The following is a 16,889-nucleotide window of genomic DNA, read 5'->3' on the forward strand; positions in this document are numbered from 1 at the left end:
CAAGTCAAGCAATAATTTTTTTAAGAAGAAGAAATTTCGAAAGGTGAGTAAAGATTCGATATAAATACACTGAAATTTATTTATCTAGTCGCAGGAAAAATCAATAGACAAACCGCGAGTCGTTAGAAATTATCGAGCGAAAAGTTTGACGGACGATCTTTCTTATCGGTCGATAGAAAAGGAAAGCCAATAATTCGCGAGACGGACGTCTCGTGGAAATTTTTCTCGTAGAACAGATACGGACATAAATCTTGAAAACCCATCCGATTCTCATATACTTTCTTTCTTTAAACAGCGTGGATGTTCGACGGATCGATATATTCGATCGTTTCACGCGCGTTTCACGCAAACGACCCGCGACGAATCGTGTGTACACATTAATCGATGTCATGAATCGATGTCACGTTTCAGAAACGGAAGTTGCCGCCACTGAGCGCCGCCATTGACTCGTGAAGTCCGTCGATCGAGATGCCAATACCCGTTGCACGATCTAATAAATCGGGATCTGAAAACGAAACGAGCCCAGCCAAACGAGCTCCGCTAGAAACGCTCCTACCTAGAATAGAATCCTAAGTGGGTAAGTAAATCCTGTGGAAGTAATGGCGTGTTTCATCGAATTTTTTTTTCTTTACTTTGAGGTGGATGGAAAAATTTTTTTTTTTAAAAAGAGAGACTTTAAGGAATTTAAGAGAAAGATGCTTGACAACCGAAAGAATGGAAAAATTCGATCTGAACGGACCGATTCGATTTTATCGCGAGTGGAACGCAATGCAGGTGGTATATTACGACCAGGGTAATCAGAATTTCATGCAGGAAATGGTCGGTGAATGATGCCACGTTGTTGGCGTTGTTTACAAACATTTTCTATTTTTTTTCCTTTACACGCCGTGTAATTAATGGTATAATTAACGCGCACTTTCGCGAGCGGCGAATAAAATGCTTGATGTAACAATTTACTGGTTCGACCGACCGACACCGTTTTCGTAATACCATTACTTTACCCATTACTTTCCGCTCGCCGGATTAAAGTTATCGATTTTTCTTTTTTTTCTCGACCGATTCTCATATTTCACGTAATACTCGGTCGGTAAAAAAACGAGATCGCGTGGATGGACTCGCGGTGAAAAATGAGCCGAGAGTTATCTTCACTTTTCACGCGTTCGTCAATTATCACGAGAGCGGAGCAATTAGTGGCAGTTCCAAGAAATTCAGAGTTTACTTTTTCCTTCTTCGAGGTTATCGTTCCTCGTTTCCTCGAAAACTTTCGTTCTCTTCTCATCGATCGATAACCTTCCAAGATTCGCCCATTTTATTCATATACCCATCGATACACGCTTCCTTATATATTATATAAGGTTAGTTTTTAATTTCCGCGCAATGAAAATTAAAATAACGAATTAATATTATATCTCGTGTATAATATTAGATAACGTTACTTTGTTCGATTTTCATTCGTTCAAGTTCAACCGCGCTTATCGCATTTTCATATAAATTTGTCGTAATTTACATCCGTATAGCGTATCTAATTGATAAAAGAGTAAAGAAAAGAGAGAGAGAGAGAGAGGAAAAAAAGATATATCCGTGACTCCGGATGCGTATATCCCGTTTATCTGGTCGAACGAGAATTTTCGCAGCCCGAGGCTCCCTCTACCGCGACTTCAAAAGATTTTAATTAATTAACGCGTGCATTCTCCATTTCTCTTCTCCTGGATGCCGTCTTCGTTCGCAATTTCCGCGAAGATGGAGAACGAGAACGCAGCTCGACATGCAAACCAAAAACTATTTATCGAGATCGGGTGGATGTCGACCGTACTCTCGTTGGAAAAAAAAACGTTCTCGATCGGTAACGGTGCACCGTTGCGGAAGCGCTCCCGTTCAACCGTCCACGAACGTTGCTCTTAATTATTTATTACGAGTCGATGACGCAACTCGCGGAGAATTGTTACGAGGACGCGAGGAAAATTTTAATTCGTTTTAAATAATTAAGCCTAGCGAATAATTCTTCGAATCTGTTTATATTTTATAACTTGTATATATATCGGGAAAGAGAAGAATACATTTCCTCGTGTTTTTCTATCTCGAACGTTTCATCAATGTCGCCAACGTCGACATCTATGGACGATTAGTGATTTTCTAGTGTTATTATCTAGTGTCCGTTCAGAGTTGGGCATTAGTTGAAAAAATAACTAGTTAAAAATTTCGAATAAAGTTAATTTAAGTAATTACTTATTAAAATTACGTTTTGAACGATAATCCAAATAACTTTATTCGACTATTTAAATTTTATCGACTAATTGACCAAAGAGAAAATTCATCGAAACTAAAATATACACGTTTTCAATATCAAATATTCGTCTTGTGGGAAAGATATGCAAAATTAAGGTCACTAAGAAGGCCTTTGAATTTCAAGCACTCACAGCACTTGAACTCTCGATGAATTTTTTCCACGATCATAATTTCAAACCTGTTGATACGTAACCTGTTATCGCGATTGTTCTGGCTGGCATTAATTACCTCCCTTCCATTTCTTTCTTTCTTTCCTTCCTTCCTCGATCGCGATGCTCAAAGGGGCACGCGTCGAAACGAAGCGAGGTCGACAAGCTTTGTGTCGTTTGCCAACAGATGGGAAAGGTATCTATGGCCGTAAGAAGTGCCGCTATGTCCCACATCGAGCTGCCTACTATGATTCTGGGTCGGTGTGACCACGTTCTCTTATTATATCGCGTGCACACCTTCCGGGAGGTGGTTCCTGAGAACCTTCTTTTTTCTTCACCCTTCGCCCATACGTTTTTCTACTATCTCGAGAGCGAGAGAGATGAATTATATAGTATAGATTCTCGACTCGTTGGGTAATCACGCTCATCTCCTATCCTTTTTTTTATTATTCCAAGAAAATATCGATTTAAATGTAATAATGGCGATGTTTTATGCTACATTCTCCTCTTCTTTGATTTTAAGAAAGATATCTTTCTTTTTTTTTTTTTTCGTTCTTTCGAGATCGTTATCCCGTGATAATATTCTTAAAAATCGATCATTTATTAAAGTATAATTATAATACAATAAATGGAATACAAATTTCACTCGATCTCTTTACCCAATTTCTAACCTCGAAAAAAAGAAATTCAACTTCTCCAATTTGTTTCCACGATAATTTTTTAATATATCCTTCCCTCTCTTCCCTCCTTCATACATTAAGCCGTAAAAGGAAGTAATCGAGCGTCGTCTCTCGATCCGCTCGATGGCGCTCGTGCAGGAAATACGTTTTTTTCCCCCCACCCTCTCCGCGCTATGTGTCGTGTTCACGCGTTCTTCGTTTTACCTCAATGATTCTACTCATGCTCGTTTGTCGTTCAGAACAAGTTTTCTCCACGTTATTTATACAACGAATATCTTCTTATCCGTATATATATATGTATATATATATATATATATACACACACACACACGTTACTTCGACATAAATTTTCCGTAAGATGAACAAGGTAGAAGTTGTATCGTCCATGTTTAAATTGTTCGAAATATATCCACGCGTGGAGCTGTTGTCGCGTTTCTTGCGCTTTCTTGTATATTGGCTCGAGGCTATTAACGAACCAAGTGGATCGACATGGTATGCGTTAAATCTGTTTAATGGTTCAAGAAAAAAGAAAAAAGAAAGGATAAAAAGGATCGCGTACGTGTTCGACGATCTTTATCTTCGACGAACGTTCCCTCGCCTTCCCCTTGGAACCGGTTTGATTGCCGGGATCACAAAAGCGCGTCGGTATGCGTATCGTGATTCGTTTTTCTCTCGATTCTGGGCTAAGAGATGCATCGCGCGTGGCTGTAATTACTGTAAAAAAAGGAATAGGAAAGAGGTGAAGCAGAAGCGGAGGAGATGGAGCGGGGTTAATCGCGTTGAAAATTTATTCGAAAGTTTCGTCGTCGAGCTTCGCATTCCTTTTAACTTCCAAATAATCGAATCTCATCTTTTTTTCCATTTTCCGAGAAAGCGTTTGAATCGGTTTCTTAGGGATATCGTGGAATGTTGTGGAATCGTAAAACTACTGTTATCCGCGCGTAACTAATCGATTAATCTTTTTTTTTTTTTTTCGTTTAGGGAAAAGTACATTCGACATTTTTTTTCTCGGATACCATAAAATTCGATGTTTGAAACTCATTACTCGTTGTTGTTCGAGAACGAATTTAAATGTTTGTTATGTTCTAAATGTGTTTTACTCGAAATTTTTCAAATTCAAAAATGCGAATATATAACGATAAGGATACGATATAATAAATCTGGAGAAAGCAGATTTTCGAGTTTTTAAGAAAAGCCAAAGATGGAATTAGGAAACGAACCGTTAATTAATTCTTATGGAAATAACGTGAAAAATGTTGACGAGACGTACTATCGCTGAAAGAACCTGTTTCGAGCAATTGAATATTCCGTTTCTAATTAAATTTAATTATTAGATATTCTTTAAACTTTTTTTTGAAAATTCATCTCGAAAAAAAAATTTTGTTCAAAAATAAATTGTTGTCAATGATATGACGAATTCTAACCTTGAAATAATCTTGAAATAATCTGCACACCGATCTTTAAGTGACCCTGACCTTCGACTGATCTTCATTTTTTTTGACCTTGAAACGCTTCCTCATACTTTCTTTTTCCTCGATCTTTCTTGATAAAATATGAATTTTTTTTTACAGCGTATCTTCGATATTTGATTCTCTTTTTACGCACATAAATTTTTTTTTTTCTTACAAACGACTTCAACACTTTCATTTCGTATCCTTTCCCCCTGAAAAATGAACTTTCATCGCGAACTATCGAGCAACATGCGAAATTGCTAGATAAATTGAAAGTTGCGAATAGAAAAGGAAAAAGTCCGTTTTATCTTAATTCAACGGTGAAAATTTCAGACGGAATTCATTCGTTCCTCGAACCGATATTTTATTCATAGATCTCGTTCGAGAAATTTTTCACCTCCACTTCCTGTTCGATTTTATTAGAACTTTGGCAATCTATTTTCGTTTATACAAAATTATCCTCTATCGATTTCCTCGTTCCACATTTCCTCCCGATACCCGGAAGAAGAAGAAAGAAAAAAGATCATTACTCACTACTCACCGTAAAATATAAATCGTACTATTTACAGAATACCTGCGTGATTTCTCAGCACACTTTTATCGTCTCATAGAACGTAAAGAAAAATGATACTAATATATATATACACATCTCTTCTAAACACTGTTGCAACGTATCTCTTTATCCTTCCATCCTCAAAAAAACTCTCAACCCCTTCCTAACCTCAATTCCTTCGAATCTTCACTTTCCTTCCACTTTTTACCCATTAAATTCTTCATCCTCGTATCGAATCGCGAGTCACGAACGAACGATCCAAACGTCAACAATCGTTCTCCTCATCACCTTCAACATCAACATCAACAAAAACTGTTGTCAGGGAGAGATATTTTTTCTTTCTTTCTTTCTTTTTTCGCTGGCCCTCTGTTACGTCATCCATGCGTGGATCCGTCGCATGGCGCGCGTACGCGCATGCGCACGCGTCCTTCCCCCGATTTTGCGCACTGGGCGAATCGGATTCGCAGATTCACCCATTTCCCGAGGTGATCGGCCAAGGTAGTCACGAGCACGCTTTTAGCATGCACAGCCGTGAAGGTTATTCAACCCGAGCGGATCTCGTTCGTAAGCAACGCGGAGTAACGGGTTCCCGATGACTCGTGCACGAGGCGCCTCTCCACCACTTGCTTCGATTACCTGCGTGCACACGCGGGCCCACCGCTCGCTCGCTTCTCCAACCTCTTCGAGCCGTGGATTCAGTCAGCCGTGCACCATTGTCGAAACATTGTCGTCCTCCTGGACGATACCGGACACGCACTCACACGCACGCTCTCTCTCTCTCTCTCCCTCTCTCTCTCTTTCGCGTTTTTTTCCCGCCCCATTTTTCGTCTCGATTTCGAAGGAAAGAGAAGTGTTTTTTTTCTTTATTTTTTCTCTCTCTCTCTCTATGGTGTATTTTCAGTTTTTAGTAGCTTTTGTCTTTGACATTTAATCGCTGTGTGTCGGTTTTCTTTTTCTTTTTCTTTTTTCCTTCTCTTTCTTTCTCTCGTTCGTTGATCGTTGATTTGGTGATTAAATGCGGCTTCCAGCAGGATTTTGAGATTCAGAAGGTAAGAAGGGGTGTGTTTGTATATTACGTTTATTTATTTTATAAGAAATTTTGTGAACAATTTCTCCAAGAAACTGTTAAGAAATAATAATAAGTTTTCACGTTGATCAGATCGATCAAATTTCAAATCAACAGGAGAGAAAATTCTATTTTCTTCATTTTATATCACCTTTCCCGCGATGCTGCGAGATTAAATCTGTATTATCGACCAATCAATTCCAATTGCCGACAAGACGATAGGATAAAATCCATCTGGTAAAATTTTGGAAGGATCCTCATTGGGGGAAAAAATAGCGTGACGATGGAAAAGTATTTCGACGTGTAACGGTACGCGTGTACACGCGTTGGCCGTAATCGAGGGGACGATATCCTCCACGACTGATTTACAATACTACAACAACTCGTGACATGGCCGATTCACCTCTCCTCGATGCGCCTACATGCAAATCAAAGGTTCGGAGATAGTACTACTCGGTTTACCGTTACCCGGACGCGAATAACCGACGAACGAAAAAGATCGAGCAAGACGGTGGTGGATGAAAACGAAAAAGTAAAAAAAAGAAAAAACGAAAGAAAAAGAAAATTTACGATCCTGCGCGACGAGCGAACAGCCTTGGAACGCGACGAATGTCGAGGAGGAGGAAGAAAGAATATGCGGTTATTGGTCTTGCCACTGCGTGGAATAAGTCTTTTGCTAGATTCTTTTTAAAAAAAAAAAAAATTCGAACGATATATTTATGTTCGAAGATTTATTCCCCGTTTGGTTTCGAAGGGAGGAAAAATAACAGAGAGAAAGAAGGAAAAAAGATGAGACGAGAACGTATATGCATACACGTATACGCGACGAACGAACGCTCATTCACATGCGACAGGCATCGAAGACACGGAGCGAACGATCCAGCCATCGAATACGAACGATCACCTCGATCGAGACCTTCGAGCGTTCTCTCTACGCGTTCGAAAAATAATACGCCGTTCGACCGCAGTTGCGTCACTGCGCCGCCGAGTGCACCTTCGTTTTCGGCCAATCTCCAAATACAGAGGATCGTTAACACCGCACGTTTCGTTAATACCGGCTCGAGTCCCGCGAGTTTCCTGTTGTGAATCTTTGAAAGATGAGGAAGTCATCATATTTCGTATCGATTATCGAAACAAGTTTTCTCATATGATTTATGAAATAAATATATATATATAGGTAGATGATTTTATTGGATCAAATTACGAGCATCGATTTTCTTTTCTTTTTCAGTGCAAAAATGCGGATGAAACTGTTGGAGATCGTGGTGGTTCTGTTGGCGTTGGGATCGAGCGACGCCAGGCCCCAAAGAACCGGTAAGAATCTTTCCTCGTCTTGCCAGTATAAAGCTTGGAATATTTTATCGGGGAAATATGGCGGGCGCGCGGAAAAAATGGAAAGGAAAAGGCGGATCCTTCCCGGATGGAAATAAAACGATTCGAATCGTCGTTCCTCGAACCAACCGTGTATTTATTCGGTTGTAAATCAGATAATGAAAACGTTTCCCGCCCTACGTTCCAACTCTCTCAATCGATCGAAATCCCACGCGATTATTCGCCTCTGATTTTTGAATCGAACTCAATTTCTTTTATTTTGTTATCTTCGTACGAGATTGATCATTCTCCTTTCAGAAACTTTTGTATCGTGTATCACATTCAATCGTTCATTTCTTTTTTAGAAAGAGAATTATATATATTCGAACAGTCGTTTTGTGGCCAATTTTCCCTTCCCCAATCCCCAAAGAGGTTATAAAATTATTTGTATTTCGATGTTTCGCCACGTCTATCGGCGAGGGTTTCGAGGAAACGCGGTACAATTCGTGATTACGCGAGCCAGGCAAGTCTGGATTGCGCCAGGAAACGTAATTTACGACGAAAATTTTCTCAACGAACGATCGATTCCCTCTGTTCGTTGCAAAATTTCATTTCGTAACGTTTCTTCCCCCTTTTTTCCCTCCATCGTACCTCATTTTTCTGGACAATTACGCACGTGTTACGATCCATTGACAGTCGGCTATATCCCGCAAGAAATATAACGATCTTTATTAGAAGAGAACGATAGTCGAATACACGGACAACGTACTGTTTCGCTGGTGGAAAGTAGTTTCGCCAGAAAGGCACGAGAGGTCCTTCGCTCTCGAAACTTGACACTAGACGTTACTATAGTAGTAAAAGATGCTAGATGAATGTGAATATTGAAAATCGTAAAAATTATTTTCATTTAAAAGCTGAAACACTATTTATAATTTATATAACTTATTTTCTATATACACAATAATTATTATTTTAACTGCTCGCATACGAAATTATGTTTATAAATTAAACTATGGTTACGAGTTATATTATCGATATAGGTTAGAATAACCTTAATTGCATCGAGATTTAGATGCGGACATTGTGGACGAAATTTAATAGTTGAAGTTACGAATAAAGTTACTTGGACAATTTATCGTTTATAATAATAATTGCAAATAATGGCCAAAGTTATAGAAAAGAGGATTAATTATAATAGCTACGAATAAATGTTATTTTAATAAAGATAATCATCTAATATGAAATTATATTTATAAATTAAATTATTACGAATCATAATTAACCTACGCATATTATAAGAAATAAATTTTTATCGACACGTTAGAATATTCTGGATTCTACGCTAATCGAGATCTAAATACAATGATGGGCAAAATTTAATATTAAAGTTGCTTCGATAATTTATTATCCAAAACAATAATAATAATCGCGAATAATTATAACGGTCGAAGAGCGAATCAATAATTACTGAAAATAACTTTATTCGAAATTTTTAACTAATTACTTTTTTAACGGATTAATATTTCCATCTATTTCATTTCCACCAAAGAACAATTTTTTCGATACATCGAAAATCTTCTAATATATGAATCTTATTAATTTTTTTTCTTAAAATTTCAGAAAGCTCGATTCAAGCTCGTTCATCGAAGGCGAACCTCGAGGAATGGAAAACGTCCGGCGTTCGAGAAGATAGCAGGTATACGTGGAATTCCGGAACTAGTACTATTAACTATCACCGCGATAATAATATCGATCGTTTTGGCGACGCGGAGAAAAGGGTGGGGGAAAAATTAAGGGACGACGAGCAACGATTCCTCCACTCGAATAACCTTTGGAATTCGTCGAAATTTCGATCACAACAAAACTCGAAGGTTAACGAGCGATCGATCGATAGGAACGATAATTTAACCAGATTCGGAAACGTGTTTCCCCGCTTTGTAATCCCATCGTCGAACGATGCTCGAATAAGATCGAGCCAGGAATTAAATTCAATCCGCAAACGCGTTCCGCCTACGAATTCGAGAATTTCGTATCCGAAGAGGGCCACGAGAAATTCTCTCGCGAGAAGGACGTACCGAATCCCGATGAATAATTCACGATTCGATGATGTTGATGGCACGGCCTTGGGCCAGAATTCGGGATTCTCGCCTGCTCTCTTGGCCAAGGTCGAGTCCACGACTCCGTTCGATCACGTGGCCGCCATTAAAAAGATCACCGACTCGCTGTTGGCTCGAGGTGTTCCCAAATTATCTTTCAGCGAGAATGAGAACAGTGTCGAGACTCCCCTCCCATCCTCCATTTCCCCCACTCGCGCTCATCAATCGTCCGTCAATCGCTACTGGACCTCGAAACGGTCCAACAGGACGAAAATTCGTCGCCCATCCTCGCCTCATCTTCAGTCAAATTCGAAGAAGAAGAACAATCAGAATAAGATAACGGGCAACAAGAATAATTCTTCCTTCGATTCGAGCTTGAAGAATTGGCCCAATACAGGCGTTCAGAACGCAGAGGATTTTCACAATTACGATAAGTACACCTCACCCGTGGAACACGATCCGATCAAACTTGAGATCGCGCACGATCCACCCATCCGAAATTCCAGTTTCGATCATCACGCGCTTGTTTCCCAGAGGCCGATCTCCAATCTCCAAGAAATAGTCCATTGGATGAAGATTCCTGCCTTCGTGACGAATGGCAGCCACATCTTAGAGGTCGAGAAAATCGATAATCCCGTCAGCGTCGCTTTCGATTCCCTTTACCAAAATTTGGAACCGAATGAACCTTCCAACCTTCCGAATAAACCTCAAATCCCGAGGCCAGGTTTCATTTATCCCGTTCATCGTCCGAGCCACGTCACGAATAACGTGATTCCGAATCGATTGGAAAACGTTTTCGATCCGTCGAGAAACAAGAGCGAAAATCTTCTCGTTCGAAATCCTCAAACCCACGTATCCCAGAACACCGTGGTTCATTTCATAAATCTAGACTCGAGAAGGCCTGACAACGCGTCGAGAGTACCTCCGGCACACGTCCGCCCCATTTCCTCCTCCAATGCTTTCGTGTCTTCTTCTCCTCCCTCCATTCCTCCACAGTCGTATCCTTCTTCGAGCACCTCGAAGCCAGGCGGTCCAAACAGGGTCCACATAGGCTTCACTTCGTACGAAGAGAGCAACAATCCGTTGTCCAATCGGAAACCTCAAACTCCGGTGGTAACTTACGACCAGAATTGTCCCACGATTCTCATAAACTCGTACACTAGGATCAACAACACGATACAGAGTAAACAGGGTTGCACGGATCTGAACATAGTCATCAATTCCCACGTGTTTAACTCGAACGTGTACAAGTCGTCCACCCCCTCTCCCTCGACCACCGACCACAGGATCGATTCCGAAAATTACCAGAATTATCAGGTGGATAAATACGTTGGTACTTCTGGATCCGTTGTCGACGATTATTATCGACCCGTTCCTATTTACCGACCCCCCACTCCCCAAAACGATCCACAAGAGAACGTACAGATCCTCGAACAAAACCCGGTAAACTCCGACTTCGAAGTGGTGCAAGACACTCAGATCAGCATCACGAGTTCGGGCCAAGTTGCTCAAACTGATTCGGATTCCGCTGAGACGATTGGCCAAGCGAACGATCCTTCTCCACCCGTTAATTCCCTCGTTCGTCCGGCTGCGGCGCCACCCGTCAATTCCAATTCAGACACTTCCACGGGATCCTCCTCCCTTTCTCCAGCTAACGCACTGCCCTCTGCCAGTCTGTCTCGTCCAATCCAGGACGAGGACGAGGACGAGGATTACGATTTGTCCCCAACAGGTATCATGGACTCCATAACCTCGGCCTTCGCCTATCTCACGTTCGATCCTTTGCATTACGGCTTCTTCAGCTTGGCGGCTGCTCCCTTCACGGCGCTTGCGGCCGGTATCCTAGGCGTAGTCACGTTTCTCTATCCTTGGCTGTTCCCTAGCTCGTTCGGTTTCGCAAGGGCCAACGATAATGCGGGGAACGGTTATTGGTCCGGTTTCGAGGAGGTGGTTAGACAGTCCATGGAAAGGTACGGAAGGATGAACGAGTGGAAGAGCAAGAGGAAGAAGAGAAAGAGATGAAACGAATATATTTTGTTTCTTTGGATCGTTTCTTCTCTCATTCTCTTTCTCTCTCTCTCTCCTTGTCTCGCTCGAAGATCGTTCGAGGTTTTAAAGGTCTCTTGGATGAAAGTATACATGCTGCGCGATTGCAAGGATGATTTATTTATCGTTTTAATTCTTTTAAAAAGCTTTAAATAATTAATTCGTAAATTTTATTTCATATATATATAGTTTATCGATTATTTATTAAGGATGGGGAAACTGGTGTAGAATAACGTTTGTTTAGTATCAGGCAATTAATCTCGCCAACGGTAGGCTTTAAATCTAACGCGTTTACGAGCAAGCAAGAAACGTACGAGAAAGTGTTTTTTAGTCGTTGAACACGGAACAGTATTACAGATGTAACGCAATCACTTTTTGTTCGAATCACTTCTTCGCGGAGAATTTCTTAGGGCATTGCTAGTACTTGTGCCAGTGAAAATGTAACCTGAAATAAACCAATATGCGACAAACGAACAAATTTGCATTTTTTTCTTTTCTTCCGTAACACGTATTATTCAACGTATTATTCTCTCAATTAATACAGAGACGGCCACAGTCTCCTATTATTATTATTATCCTTGACTGCATCGGTCAATTCCATAAAAATTTATTCCCAAAAATAATATCCTCGTTCCAAAAGCTGGGAGGCGAATGACAAAGATGAACGAGGCGAATGATTAAGATAAACGAAATAACCAAGTTTTTTCCAAAGTTTCGCGGAGCAAAGGTAAGGAAACATCGATCCTTCCCTTCCTTTAAAATCATTTTACTCTCTTTCTTCGAATCTCGCTTCAACTCGACCGACTCAATCGAGCCAATTTCGTTTCCAGTGTCCGAGCGAACGACACGCAACGCCGCATAAAAGATCTTCAGCACATGGATCAGTCGTTAAGAACTGTGGCCACCCAATTGTTGAACGTGACGAACAGTGGCGAACAGCCTGCGAAGATCCTCGACAACGCGATCAAGAAGGGGATGGAAAAGTCGGCGGCGAGCGACGAGGCGGCGGCCAACGATCGGCACCCGATCGGATTCGGCAGGCCGATCAACTCCAAGTTCAGCTACTTCGAGACCAGCCATCCGGGCCAGGCCATGGCCATAACCGAGGAGGAGCTCGAGAAGGAGATGGCGTCCACGCGTCTGATCACGGCGTACAAGAATCACGCGACGACCACCGGCGGGATATCCACGTGGATCCTCCTCAATCCGCCCTCGACCACCGTCAAGGCGATCTCGATCGAGGATCGAAAGAGGACGAGACAACCGATCGAAAGCGAGGAGGCGAGGGTCACACCTTCGACGGTGGACACAGCAACGGAGGAGAAGACGGAGAAGGGCGTAACGCTGGGGGAAGAGGCGGCTACTACGAGGAAGTCCTTCGTCCTTCCGACGACCACGAGCAAGATCGAGTCGAAATTGGAGAAGGTGGTGGAGCAAGGAACGGAGAAGGAGGCGGAGGTTCCTGTCCAGAGCACACCCAAGACCCTCGCGTCCACCGATTATTCCGAACTTGTCACGAACGCGACGAGAAAGAATCAGATGGCGAGTCGAACGACTCCTAAACCGAAGATAGCCGTCACGAAGACCACGGTCCTTGCCTCGAAACCCGCCGTTTCGAAGCCGGCCAATCGGCCGAATCTGCAGAACAGGCCGAAGCACCCGACCAGGAATCGGACCACCGTTAGACCGGACGTCGGTAAGAACGAGAGCGTGCCGGTCGGCAAGGTAGAGAAGGTGACGTTCAGACCTGTCCAGATGATCGCCGTTCCGAAGAGCACCGAGAAGCCTATGTTCGTGACCAAGATCAAAGCGTCGATCCTGATGGACAATCAGAAAGCAACCACCACCACCACCCCTCACGTCGACGCGTCGACGAGTGGAAGCGTGGTGGTCGCTTCGACGACCTCGAAACCGACCTCGACCGACGACCATCCCTCGTCCGAGGCCCCCGTCTCCAAGCTCAAACCGGTAGGGACGAAGGTGAACAACGTGTTGAAGGTGCAGCTGAGGAAACCCGCGGACGAGACGAGGATCGAGATCGAGCCGATCAAGGTGAACGCCCCCGTGCTGAAGATCGAGAAGGTGGAGAAGGGGGAGGGTTTGGCGCAGGACACCAAGATAGACCTGATGAAGTTCGATTTCAATCCCGAACTGACCAAGATCAACCAACTGTCCTCCTCCACTTCTTCCTCCACCGCCTCTCCTTCCTCCTCTACCTCCTCCTATTCTTCCTCCTCCTCCTCCACTACCACTAAAAGGCCCAAGAGAAAGAAGAACAAGAACAGAAGGAGGAAACCGATCGCTTCCACGACCACGTCCACCACGACTCCAGTCCCCAGCTCGTCACTGGTGCCAAGCTTGACCGAGGAAACCGAGCCAGGCACCGACGTCCCCGAGGAGAACGAGAATGGAATAGCGCAGGAGTCGAAGATAGCCCCAGAGACCAAGGTTGGACAGAAGAAGAAACCCGCTTCCTCGTCCGGGATCAGCAGCCAGATATACAACTTTCTGAGCCGAGAGGTGATGCCGAGCTTCGGCGTGATGTCTCTGGTGGGCCTCGGCTTGGGCCTCGCCTCCTACTTCCTCTACCCTTTTGGCGGGACCGCGGCCAGGAGGAACTACGTGGAGGTGGAGCCGAAATACAAGTACAGTTTCGAGGAATACGGGGGGAATTACGGGCAGAGCGAGGAGGAGGTTCTGTCCAAGGTGCTTCAGGGGATGACCACGGACGAGACGAAGGGCCATCAAGGGTTGTCGAAGGTGTTCGAGGACAATTACTACGCGTACCAGCGTTACGACCCGTCCTTCGACCACCACCGCCAATCGAGCAACGATCAGCAACGTTATTCCTCCCCAACCTTGTCCTCCTCGCCCGTCTATCACCCCTCGCAGGAGAACACCGCCCCCTCGCACAAGTACACCGATTATCGTTACTCGAGCACCCCTTCGAACCCTTCGTACCACGGGATCAGGCATAGGGAGTACGTGGTAGGCTCGGGTGTTCCTCCACCAGGCTCGGCGAATCGCCAATTCGTCGTGGGCAGCGTTCCGTACCCTTACGAGGAGAAGAAGAAGATACTCGTCTCCCCTCCGTCGAGCGGTGGAAAGTTGGGCAACGGTTACGGGGGGGAGGGGGTGGCAGGAGAGGCGGAGAGCGGCGAGGGGACGAGGCAGAATTCTTTCAACGAGATGATGGGCACCGTGATACAGAATTACGGGCAGATGAAAACAGCGAGGCCGGTGGACGAGGGTTACGAGGAGGTGGAGATCACGCCAACGGCTGTGGCCGTGGAGCACGGGCCGAGGTCGCTGAGGATTAAAAGATCGGGAAGGGACAGGAGGGATTCCTCGTCCGTGATTCAAGTGATTCCCTCGAGGCGAGAGTTGGAGGGGGAGAGGAGGGAGGAGGAGTTGAGCAACGAGATCCTCGACATCATCGACTCCGCGTTACCGGCGGAGGGAGATTACGAGGAGGACGGGGAGAAGAGGAGGAAGAAGAAGAAGGAGGAAGAGGAGGAGGTGGAGGAGGAACTGGAGAAACGGAGAGACTCGAGCACCGTCGCTTCGTCGACGATCGAATCGTCCTCGTCCTCGTCCTCGTCCTCTTCCACCTTGGAAAATTTCGATTCCGAGGGGGAGGCGAAAGACACGAGCACCGTCGAGAGCGTGACGATCGATCCGACCACGAAGAAGCCAGCCGAGCAGAACGGTTTCAATCTCTTCAATTTCGTGAAGAAGATCGCCGAGATCAAGTTTCGGCTCGGTCTCACGCTTCTTAAACACGCCAGCGAGGGTTTCGCCAGATATCTCGGCCACGTGCAGAAGAGGATCAACGGGGAGGAGTGAGACGGAGCTCTCTCCTCGGCTGGACGATTCGTAGCGTCAGCTAAGCTCGCGGCACGTAACCCACCTTATATTCCTCGAGGACCTCGTTTCGAAGGAAAAAAAAGAAAAAAATCGCGTCTCGAATCTCCGAGAATGTCTTTCCGATCGTTGCAACGCGGATTTTTTTCGATCGAATCTGAAATATCTTCGTCGTTTCCTTTTTCTCCCTTCCTTTTTTTTTTTTCAGGAAAGAAATATTCGTTTCTGAACCGATAAAGATGATTTTCGTCGAGAAAAGTAATTTTTAACATTCGTTTTAAGGTTAGGAACGAATATTTCTGGTGAAAATGATGAAGTTATTTTAGCTCGTCTAAACGACTCGTCTTTTGTCAGTTTTTACTCTAACTCTGATGAAGATCTACATTTTCTCTGCGTTCTCTTTTTTTTTTAACTTATAAATAATCTTACGTAGTTTTTATCGTTTAGAATTTTACAATATATATGCAAGCTGATTGTTTAAACTTAAATCATCGGGATCGGATCGAGAAAGGAAGATTGGATTATTCCTGGACAGCAGGAGGAACAAGAAGCTTTAACAATAAATAGGATTTCTCGCACGGAGTGCTAAAAATCATATGCATTCTATGATAGTTTTTTCGAAACCACCAGAAAGTTTCGAATTGGATGGGAAGGAAAAGGTTTCGAAAGACTAGCAGCGAAAAATTCTATTCCTTTATTTTTCGAACGATTCTTTTGTTTCGATCGGTATCTGTCGATATATTTATGCCTTTTATTGAGTATTCAGACCGAGCATCGAAATGTAAAGTATAAATACATACATATATATATATATAAATATATATAAATAAATAAATAAATAATAAATAAGATAAATGTCTACGTGTTATCCTGACATGTGTATAAATATATGAAGAAACTTGTAATAAAAATCTATTTTTCCTATCTGTAGAACACATTTGTTTTTCGACGAAACGATTAACGATTAAACTCGTTGCCAAACGAATCCGTATGTATCGATCGATATATGTAAATAAGAGAATAGATAGACTTAAAACTATACAGATTTGTCATGTACACCATCAATATTCTTAAACATTAATAATTTGCTAATTTCATTTTTATATATTTCAAAAGTTGTGCCTATTTTTTTTTTTTTTTTCTAAATCTTGTCTCCATTTCTTCGTTTCTACGAATTGTCAAATACTTTGTTTCCCGGGATCAGTTTCTTTATCATAGTCTCGTGATCGAACAGGCCCAATCCCGAAGTCGTTAGATCCCTCTTTCGACGACCAAGAATCATCGGTATCATCATTGCCATTGTTGCCGGTAGTATCCCTACAGAAAAACGAATTTTAACTCCAAATTCAATCTTTAACTCTTAATTATTAAATTTTCCGAACGATTA

The 16,889-nt window shown here is 43.0% G+C and overlaps 2 protein-coding genes across 5 annotated transcripts in view; one reads left to right on the top strand and one right to left on the bottom strand.

Moving 5' to 3' along the window:
- LOC102654795 (putative uncharacterized protein DDB_G0281733) lies at positions 1-16,363 on the top strand. Of its 2 annotated transcripts, XM_016914151.2 has the most exons (5): positions 1-43; positions 412-577; positions 7,417-7,499; positions 9,117-9,192; positions 12,469-16,363. In XM_016914151.2, the coding sequence occupies exons 3-5, from the start codon at positions 7,424-7,426 to the stop codon at positions 15,482-15,484; spliced, it is 3,168 nt and encodes a 1,055-aa protein (XP_016769640.2). In that variant the 5' UTR covers positions 1-43; positions 412-577; positions 7,417-7,423; the 3' UTR covers positions 15,485-16,363. The 2 variants fall into 2 exon arrangements, with proteins under 2 accessions (XP_016769640.2, XP_016769639.2); XM_016914150.2 differs by lacking the exons at positions 1-43; positions 412-577 and adding an exon at positions 5,645-6,168.
- The window catches only part of LOC100578345, a 19,045-nt gene continuing 18,351 nt past the window's right edge, over positions 16,196-16,889 (bottom strand). For 2 of the 3 annotated variants that reach the window (XM_026442743.1, XM_003250979.4), the window contains one exon: positions 16,592-16,819. In XM_026442743.1, the coding sequence (XP_026298528.1) occupies positions 16,671-16,819 (149 nt within the window). In that variant the 3' untranslated portion in view covers positions 16,592-16,670. Of the gene's footprint in view, positions 16,820-16,889 lie in introns of all 3 variants that reach the window. The other variant, XM_026442744.1, reaches the window with a different exon arrangement.

This window comes from Apis mellifera, linkage group LG9, assembly GCF_003254395.2.
Source record: "Apis mellifera strain DH4 linkage group LG9, Amel_HAv3.1, whole genome shotgun sequence".
NCBI lineage: Eukaryota > Metazoa > Arthropoda > Insecta > Hymenoptera > Apidae > Apis > Apis mellifera.